The sequence below is a fragment of the Microcebus murinus genome, chromosome 7 (assembly GCF_040939455.1).
Source record: "Microcebus murinus isolate Inina chromosome 7, M.murinus_Inina_mat1.0, whole genome shotgun sequence".
Classification (NCBI taxonomy): domain Eukaryota; kingdom Metazoa; phylum Chordata; class Mammalia; order Primates; family Cheirogaleidae; genus Microcebus; species Microcebus murinus.
This window is the reverse complement of record NC_134110.1, coordinates 42,352,008-42,362,500: the sequence shown is the minus strand read 5'-3', so window position 1 is coordinate 42,362,500 and position 10,493 is coordinate 42,352,008. Positions and strand designations below refer to the sequence as shown.

Genomic DNA, 10,493 nt, shown 5'->3' with positions numbered 1-10,493 from the left:
TTGTTCAGGCAGACAAACAGCCCCAGGGAGGACAGTCACCCACTCCAAAGCAATGTGTAGTAGAACATCTGATTCCCAAAGGGCTTGAAGGGTTGTCTGACCCAGTATCTGAGTCTCAGAGAGGGTAAGTGACTTGTGCAGGGTCACACAGTAGAGCCTGGTTTCTGGACTCAGTCCCCTAATTTCTGCACCAAGCCTGTATAGAGGGCATTTAAAGGATGTTCAGGGTAGGAGAATGGCCACATTAGCTGGAATCAAATCAAAGAAGGCTTCTTGAAAAATGGATGTGTTGAGCCAGGTCTTGAGGGCAGTGCGAGATGCTCTACACAATGAAAGACCCTTTTCTTGTAGAGCTCTCCAAGTCCTTTGTGTGAGATTTCATCAACACATAATAATTGTCCTCCTGAAGTTTAATTAACCCCAAATGCATAAAAAGTGACACATTTTCCTTCTGGAGTTATGTCTTCAAAAGACTTGATTTTCTGTTTCACCGATTAAGATGTAGTCTCTGATTAAACACGAATCTCTTTTTCTAGTAGTTGCATTATGGCTTTTTTGGAGATCTTGACAAGTTGGCAGTGAGGGAATAGTTAAGACTCAAAGGGTCAAAATCCAATCAAAGCTCCTCCTCCAGTCCATGCAACTTGATCAAGTTGTGAAGATCTATCTGCTGGACTTATCTTTTTCCCCTTCCCTCTCTATGGTGACCTTACTGAAAGATAACTTATCAACCTCGTGGCACATCCTAAGCACTCACTAAGTGTTGGCTACCCTTGTCAATTAATGCATTTATCAATTACTAAATAATGAAATGTGGTAAAATGCATGGTTCTTGTTGCATTTTAAGCTGGAAACATTACTTTTGTTGGCAAAACAGTGAACATCTAACTGATGGGGTGATGGTGTGGCACTTTTGTCTTCCTTGGGTCTCTCCAGCCTTCTGACAGGACTTGTCTTGTGCGGTAGGTCCCTTCATCTGGGCTGCAAGGGCTCCCTGCCGTGGATCCACCAGACGTCGCCCAGATCTACCCTGTTCCTGCCAACATCCGGCCAGTGCTGAGTAAATACCGAGTGGAGGTATGGTTCAGGGAGGATCTGGGTGGTTCTTTCGGACTGAAGGGAAGCAGCCCCACCTGAATTGTAGGAGGGGTACTGTGGGATGGGTGGGAGACCCAGAGACAAACCCAGTCGAGCTTGCACTTGGCCAGACGGAGCCCTCAAGGAATTGCCTGGTAAGAGGATATTGGAAGAACATCCTGGGGTTCTCTGGGAGCATGTCCGACTTGCCCTCACCAGAGCCAGGGCGTGTGTGGGCTCCTCCTTGGGTCCATGGGTGACAGCTTTGCTGGTCCTCCCCTCAGGTGCTCTTCTGGGGAGTTCGGGAAATGAAGAAGGTGCAGCTCCTCTCGGTGGATCGGCCGCAGGCTCTCATTGAGTGCGGGGGACGAGGAGTGAAGTCCTGCGTGATCCAGAGCTACAAGAACAACCCCAACTTCAACATCCAGGCAGACTCCTTTGAAGTGGTGCGAGCCCCCTGCACTCTTGACCTGCTTGCTCCCCTCATTTCCGCAGAGGGACCTGTCCTTTCGTGGTCGTGGGATGGGGAGGTGTTTTGGAGTTTCAGATGTCCACCACCTGCAAGAAAGAACAGTCTAATCTAGTGAAAAGCCAGAATTTCAGAATGAGATAAAATAGACATTTGTTGTTGTGTTAGAAGTTTCCAGGTGTGCATCATACAGTAAATCGAAGCAGGTTGACAAACTTTTGCCTAGAACAGTGGTTCCCAAAGGTGGCCCCCAATTCATCAACAGCAGCATCGCCTAGAAACTTGTTAGAAATGCAAACTCTTGGGCCCTACCATTGTTCTATTGAGCCAGAAACTGTTGCGGGCGGGGCCCAGTTGGTTCTGGTTTAGCAACCCTCCAGGTGATTGTGATACACAGTTTGAGAACCACTAGCCTACATGATACCCTAATGAGACCTGTTTTAATGGTTGGATTTTAAATGGTTATTTGTACTTAGAACATCAATAGTGTACATATGAACTTGTGCTTCTAAAGTGATGTTTGACATCTGTTCTTTTGTTTTCTTCAATATTTCAATATAGTTTTTTGTGCTCTGATTTGGAACTGTGCAGAAAAGATTTGCTTTGTGCAAGCCAGCCATCTCCACTGGGTGCATGTTCTAAATTAGCAAAGACCACAGTGAAAGAATGTGCACAGTATTTGCAAACATTGCATATCAGGCTTCAGTGACCTTCGGGGGTCACCAGGGGAGACAAGTGGCCAGGGCACTGTCCCCTCACCCTCAGTTCCATATTGAGTGGCTTGACTTTCATCTGTTTGATATGCTGGGCCTGGGTAAACTGTCATTTGAGATGAGACTTCTGCTGGCAGATAATGACAAAATAAGAGGATTGAAAATCACTGCCAGACAGAGTACAGAAGTGAAGGATTTTTGCAATTTAAACTTGAGGATAAATTGCTAGTGAGACACCCCTGATATTTTGGATAATTACTCCCTGGCTTGGGAAGACGGTGTTCCAGAGGTTTGGCAAGCCCCGGGGTTTGGGCAGGAATGAGGGGGCAGGTGGATGCCCGGCTTGCTTTGGGTCTGCCCACAGACAGGTCGGCGGGGGCCTCCCACTCAGCCCAGACTCTCCCTGCAGGAGCTGCCGGAGAACGAGCTTCTGCACCCGCCCCTGAGCATCTGCGTGGTGGACTGGAGAGCTTTTGGGAGGAGCACCCTTGTGGGCACCTACACCATCAACTGCTTGAAGCAGTTTCTGTGTAAATCCAGAGAGCCCCCTGCCCTCATCTCACAGGTGGATGGAACCCAGCTGGGGCAAGGTAGGAAGCTGCTCCTAGATTTTGGAGCTGCAACTATAAAGTCATGGTGGCTGCAGGGGGCTGCTACAGGCCCCAGCTCAAAGAAGATGCCCCATAGCCCAGGGTCTGGGTGGCTCCCTCTGCTGAATGTGCTCCTGCTGTCACCTCTGCTTTCTTTGGCTGCCACACTCTCACTTTAAGACTCACATTAGGTCAACTCCTCTAAGAAGCCTTCCTTGACTATGACTTGATCTCCTTCCTGCCTCTACTCTGACGGTTTACTTGACTTTCTGCTTGATATTATTTTTAGTTTGTTCCATTTTGGACCTTGGGTACACAGAATTCAGTTCATTGCCCTTCTCAGTTCCATGCCGGACAATTGTCATTGATCTAGTCACGGCTTCTCTCTCGTCACATGCACTGTCTTCCCAAATCGACTTCCCTATCTCTAGTCCCAGTGCCCTCCCCGCTGTAGGCCCCATGCCACCATCCTTGTAAAGTTTAAATCCATTAATCCACATAAATGATGTTATGCTGTAATCTTCGTTTGGTTTCCTATTCTTTTCATTCGATGCTGGGTTTTAAGATCTATCCACGTTGCTGTGTGTACATTACCTGCTGCATCTACCACACTCTACTTTTCCTTTCCCCTTATGCTGTACTCCGAGGCTGCCTCCACCTCCCACGTCCACAAACAACACTGTGATGAATATCCTGTGTGTGTTCCTTAAGGGAAGAAGGAAGATGCTACGTGGGAATTTCTCTGGAATGTATACCCAGGAGTGAGATTGCTGGGTCACAGGAATGTGAACATGTCATTCCTTTATGTAGAGCCAGAGGGCGCTCCAGAGGGCTGTATTGGTCTACACCACTTTACACCAGTCTACACCAGTCTACACTCCTACCATTACTGCATTTGGAGCCCCATTTTCCTCCTCCTTAACAATGTTCTCTATTATCCAACTCTCTGGGCCTTTGTTTTGGTTTGGTTTAGTTCTTGCTACTCTGTAGATGTAAAGTAGTTTCTCATTTTTATTTAACTTGGATTTCTAATTGCTACTGAGTTTGCACATCTCTTCATATCGTTGCTGCCATCTTAATCCTCCTTCTGTGACTTGCCAGCTCATGGCTTTTGCCCATGTTTTATGTGTTTCGTTTAATTTTCTTTTTGGTTCGTGAGTTCTTTGTGTTTTCTAGATGTTAATATCCTATAGCTTGTAGGTATTGATTGCTTCAATCTTTTCCTAGTGTGATAACCACTCACCTTGCCTACAGTTCCCATCTTTGAGCAAAAATCCTTAATCGTGATGTAATCAGACCCATCCACGTTTTAAACTTTGTGGTTTGTAGTTTTAGAGTATTATTCGAGAAGCCCTTTCTCACCCCTTTGGTCACAGAGGTATTATCTTATATTTTCTTTCATTTGCTTTAAGGCTTTAGCTTTTGCATTCAGATCTTTCATCCATCTGCCTTTATATATGATGTTAAGCAGGATCCAACTGCGTTTTTCTCCATATAAGTGCACCATTTTCCCCAAAATGCTAACAGATCATTCCTTTCCCTGTTGGTTTGTACTGCTGTCTTTTCTCCATATAAGTGCACCATTTTCCCCTAAAATGCTAACAGGCCATTCCTTTCCCTGTTGGTTTGTACTGCTGTCTTTTCTCCATATAAGTGTACCATTTTCCCCCAAAATGCCAACAGGCCATTCCTTTCCCTGTTGGCTTGTACTGCTGTCTTTTCTCCATATAAGTGCACCATTTTCCCCCAAAATGCTAACAGGCCATTCCCTTCCCTGTTGGCTTGTACTGCTGTCTTTCTCATAAATAAAGCTGCCACACATTCCCTGTCTAATTCTGAGTATTCTAGTCTGCCCCACTGGTTGCCTTGTCTCTGTGCCCAGCACAGAATAGATACCTATAAGAGTTTTTTGGTTTGAATTCCCTGTTGAAAGGTCAGACGTTGGCAGTGAAGAGCAGTGTTATAACCTTTCTGTGGCATCAACAGCCCGGTGGAGAATCTCTTAAGCATGGGCACATACCCCTGCTCCCTGCCAAGCACATGTACTCACATGTCCAGAGTTCTGCCTATGCTGGGGGGGACAAACAGCTCTCAGGAGCCTTCAGAGCCCCCCAAGATTAACACACTGGGGGCGACAATCAACACAGAGGACTTAGGCCCTTAACCTTCATGTCCATGACCCAAATGACCACGCTTGAATAAAATTACTCCGAGGGATCAATAACAAATGTAAACAGTAATTTATGACTTATTAAGCATCATATGCCTTCCATCATGATCTCATTTTTACTGTCATTTTATGAATTTTTTATATGGGCATTTTTACTATGAGATGGGTATTTTTACTGTTATTTTATAAATAAGGAGCATGAGGTTCAGAAATGTTAGGAACTTGCCATTTTTGAACCCAGATCTGTCCAATTCCTGGCATTAGGACCCTGAAATGACCACCTGTATTGTAGCCCAGTCCCCTGACCCACCGTGCTTTCATTCCATCCATTTTAGATTCAGCAATAGCCACTGAGCCCTCTGAGCCTCTCAGCTCCTCCCAGGACCCCCCAGAAAACCACATCTATGTGGATGTTGAGCCGCCACCCACAGTGGTACCCGACTCTGCCCAAGCTCAGCCGGCCAGCATCATTGACATTCCCGACTCATCTCCTATGCTGGAGCCTGAACACAAGCCTGCAGCCCCGGAGCCACCAAACGATGGAAAAGTCAAGGTCAGATTGTAATTCCTCTTCATATTTACAAGGCTTGTTGGAGTCTGCACTGGAAGATCTAGATACAAATCCTCCCACCTACCAGCTATGTGACAATGGGCATACAACTTCACATTTCTGAGGATCAGTTCATCCTTTGTAAAATGAGGATATTGATACTCACTTCACAGCATTGTAGAGTCAGAAAATCAATGTGTATGAAGTTAAAGTGCTTGCTTGTCACTATGACAGTAATATTTAACTGAACAGACACTCTCCTTAATTCATTAACCTGGAAAGACAGTGGTTTCTTTATCTAGGCCTATTCCACAGGTATTTAGAGCCTGCTTTGTATAAGGTCATATGGGACCAAAAAGATGCATCTTTTGGGTTCTAATGAGGAGTAAGACCCATCTTCAGTTAGCTGAGATCCTGGAAGGGGAGATGGACAAGTACACAAAGAACCACAAAACAAAGTTATAATTTATCTTTCTAAGTCATAAATTTGAGTGCAAAATCCTGTTGTATCAATTGAGTTAAAGAGAATTGTTTTAGGAAAGTCCTAAGGAACTGCCTGCCGAGCAAATAGTAAAGGCTGAAATAATAATAAAAAAAGAGTAAGATAGATTAATAGATATTTGGTTGAGCTGTCCCCATCTCATCCATGCTCTGTGACACCCCCCCATCAGAGTCTCTCCCAGCATTGCACCTCCCACTTTATGTTGGAATTCTCAGTTTCAGTATTTGTTGGCACCATAAAACTGTGAGCACCAGCAGGGCAGAGATGATTTTTCAACATCCCTACATCCCCTGCACTAGATAGAATGCCTAGCCCATAGTAGGGACTCAGGAGATGTCTGGGAGGATGAACAGATGATGGATGCACCATGAGTCTTGCATCGATATCCTCCAACAGCACAAGCGTCCTCTCCCACAAATGCCTCCTCTCTGCCACCCATCACTTATGTTGTAGGTGTCACTTATTTGCACCCATTCAAATCAGGAATGAAGCTAAAGGGGAATTGCCTATATTATGTTACTTACTCCTCACAACAGTAAGGTAGGCAGGTATTATTGGCCCTAGTTGAGGAAATTGAGAATTATAAAATTTATATTAATTGCTTAATTTATAACCTGGGTCTCTCTGGAGCTAATGCCCTTTCTGCCGTACCATGTTATATTGTATAGTTTAGCATTCATTTGTTGCATGCCCATCTCCTCTGCTATACTCTAAGCTACCCAATGCGGGATCATGTCCAATTTCCCACACATCCTCAATGTCAAGCTCAATACCTCACATCCACTCAATAACTATTTGCTGAATAAGTGAATGGAAGGATGAACAGATTATTAAACCTGTGTTTATTAAAGTAATACAGAGAGCTGCTATCACACAACCAGCAGATCCTTCTGTCTGTATCCCAGTGGGTACCTACACATTCCCCCCCTCAGGGAACCAGTCAGCCACCAGCACGCAGCCAAACGAGGCCTAACTAATAAGCCATCCCTCATTCCTTAGCAGGACGCCAGGAAGCCTTCTCGGAGGTCCACTAAAAGAAGAAAGAGGACCATTGCGGATGAATCTGCTGAAAATGTCATTGACTGGTGGTCTAAGTATTATGCCTCCCTGAAGAAAGCACAGAAGGTAGAGTCTCTCCTGGCTGTGACAGTCAAGGGACTCGATAAGAAAACACAGCACCTTCTCACATCCCCAATTTTATGTGACCCCTCTTTAAATTCTACTATATGTAGGCCCTACTCAGGTGTGATTCTGTTAACTACAGAAGGAAATAAAGCCTGGAAAGACCAGGGATCCTGGGGCCTGAATTACTAAATTCTTATCCTCTGGCTGGAGCTAGCACTAGGACACAGCTCCAGGACGTGTGTCCCATACGGCATCTGGAGGATCTGCCCCCCAGTCAGACTCAGGGAGGAATAGGATCTCTTAGAAAGGTGGGCATGAGTGAGGGGGGCTTCAGGTGTGTGTGGAGATACCCAGGTCAAAGGGCCCCAGGCCTCCAGCAGAATTCTAACTTCCCATGGGAAATTATCAAAGTAAAGGTAGAGGTCAGTGGGTTGCCAGAGCAAGAGCTGGGCCTCATGTGTGTGCAACAAGACAAGGATCAAGTTAAACAGCTGGAGAAACGGCAGGAAGTGGGGCTGGAGAGACAGGCAAAAGCTCAGTGGTGTCTGAATTTGGTAGGATTTCTCATCTCCATGTTAGAAAGGAAAGAAAAATTAGATATGATCATTATATTTAATTGAGTAGAAACTCCTCTGATTCTTTAGTTTGGAAAGATGAGAGTTTCTTTTAGGACTAGTTCACAAATATTGATGGATAGTAAATAATCAAAGCAAATGTTAGTCCCTGCCTTCAACTCTCCCCTTTGCTGCGTTGGACACTAGCACTTCCTGTGGGTGCTCAGCTTTCCGCCTTCTCTGCCACCCTCCCCAGTCCCTGGTACCGCCCCAGGGACCCAACATGCCAGCAGGTAAAACTCATGGTGCAGACTGGGGTGATGCTCCAGAGAGAGAGAAAAATAGTGGGGAGAGAATTGGCTTTCTCCTTGGCTGAGGACAAGGATGTCTACAGCTTGGTGGTACTTCTCTTGGATGTGTGGACACCTCTTCTTTAGGGCAGGGAAATCCACTGCACTCAGGCCCCAGGTCTTTACAGTGAGGCTTCATCTTGGGGACTGCTTGGGGATGGTTTGAGTCCTCTTTTAAAATGGCATCTCAAGAATACAGAGGGCTGGGACAAGTGAATTAGAATTGTTAGCAGTCAGGGTTAATAAACCAGGCATGGCAGTGTCAATAATCTTGTCTCCCTCTTTTTAAAAGGCAAAGGAGAGCAATCCCAAGGAGAAAAAAGGTAACACAGGTACGTAGCAATCCTGGGGACATTTGGATATAGAATAGGGCCACTGTTGTGAGAAAATTATAAAATGGAAGCCATGGGAAGTGCATTAGAGATCAACTCCCTCCTTTCCTGAGTAAGGAAACAATCTTGGGAAGATGACAACACTGTAAAAAGGTCATGCAGCTATTTGAGCTGGACTGGAACCAGCTCCCAGCACTCCTGAATCCAGTGCTAGAATTGACCCTTGGCCCAAGTCCATACGCTGACAGTCGTGATGCAGAAACAGCAGAGTGAAAATAGCAGCACACTGGGAGCACAGGCCGAGCTCCAACATGATAACCTTTAACAGAGGTCAGTGCAAAGACCTGGACTTAGGTTCCAAAACTCAGTCGACAAGGGTTGAATAGATCTGATTTGGCAAAAGCTCAAATGAAAAAGGCCTGGAATTTGAAATGACCACACTTGGATTCAAGCCATCAGTAGGTCTCGGCCTAAGTACAACTGTAACACCAAGCAGCCGGTGCTGTTTCCTCTGACACTGATAGAAATAGGAACACCAGAGCATGGATCAGTTCCTCAGACCAGTCCTACTGGGCACATGTAATTGTAAGACCAACCTCGTGTCATAAGGAATAGTATGTTCATCCTGCGGATGATGCAACAGAGGTACAAAGAGGTCAAGTAACTTGTCCAAGGTTGCACGGCTAGAAAATAGCAGAGCTAGAAGTCCATCCCTTGCAACTCTTCCCCCACCCACCCCCGCCACCAAGGCCTGCTGCTCACAAATGACTGGATAATCCCACTGACATGAATTTGTGCAAGAATCTTCACATATTTGAAACTCATGTTGAACTAGATGAATCTCAAGTGCCTAAACAGATGAGACAGAGTATAATTAAAAGCTTTGATGTCAATCCAAATCCTGGGTCTGTTCTTTGCTAATTGGGTGAAGGGGCAAATGTCTGACCCTGTCTGTGCGTAGTTTCATGAGTCCTTACATATACAGGACAAGCCAGCACATTGCCCAGCCCCAGGGCCTCCACTGACATCGCATTCATATATGCATGGCATCCCCTGCCATCATGTGGTACACAGACTACATGTGCCAATCCTGCAGTGAAAAGCTACTATTTCTTTTTTAAAAAGAAGGGTTGTGACATATGACATACTCCAGAGCAAAGGGAAAGAGGGAGCTTGGCTTTGTTCCTTCTCATCTCAACTGGTTGAGAAATCCAATGTCCACTGATATCCGCAGAGGCAAAGCCAGATGAGGTAGTGGTAGACATAGAAGACGGCCCGAAGAAGAAGAAAGACAAGATGCTCAAGAAGAAACCCAAAGACGATGGGATCCCCAACCTGGCCGTCTTGCAGGTGCGTGTGGATTCCAGCATCTCTGCCATGGATGGGGTTCTGTTAGTGCTTTGATCACCCCTCATAATGCCTTTGTTTGAACTAATTTACTTTGTCTCCATTTTAATCATTAATGCCAAGAAGTAAACTTTAACGAGCATGTAAGCCAAGACAATGAAGTTTGTTCATTGTCCATTCTCTACACCCTCATATTGAGAAAAGGCATAACTTCCACTGTTTAGTTTGGATCTGGCAAAGTCATTTGCAATGTTTGGGTTCCTCTTGGCCCACTTCTAGGAAGTAGACATCATCAAGATGTGTACACAACTCAAAATAGCATGAGTTTTAACTCAAACTGATGTTAGCTCCATCAGCCTAATCTAAACATTAGTCAGAGGGTATTAGCTAGAAGCATATTTCTGGGCATGAAACCTTGGGCTATGAAAATAATGTATGTAGATAATCAATTTGGGTAAGTAATTTTGATAGGAAATTTAAATAAGTAATTTAATTACATTACCAAACCTAAAATTCAACTCAATTTTGCATTTCTAAAGTGCATATATAATTTTGCACTTGGAAAATGCATGTCTATATGCATTACAATAAAAAAAAATTCCATCACTTTATATGTGTTAAGAGTTAGATGCTTAATAAACATTATTGATTTGAGTCTCCTGAAAGCATTATAGTCTATATCCAACAACCGATGATATCAATTAGCTATTGAAA

The 10,493-nt window shown here is 44.8% G+C and overlaps 1 protein-coding gene across 1 annotated transcript in view; it reads left to right on the top strand.

The window, feature by feature from the left end:
* Positions 1-10,493, top strand: part of FER1L6 (fer-1 like family member 6) — a 125,398-nt gene that overhangs the window by 77,762 nt on the left and 37,143 nt on the right. Inside the window, exons 23-29 of the mRNA XM_012743336.3 lie at positions 967-1,077; positions 1,362-1,523; positions 2,669-2,849; positions 5,355-5,572; positions 7,074-7,196; positions 8,393-8,432; positions 9,667-9,782. Coding sequence (XP_012598790.2) covers positions 967-1,077; positions 1,362-1,523; positions 2,669-2,849; positions 5,355-5,572; positions 7,074-7,196; positions 8,393-8,432; positions 9,667-9,782 — 951 coding nt within the window. The remainder of the gene's footprint in view (positions 1-966; positions 1,078-1,361; positions 1,524-2,668; positions 2,850-5,354; positions 5,573-7,073; positions 7,197-8,392; positions 8,433-9,666; positions 9,783-10,493) is intronic.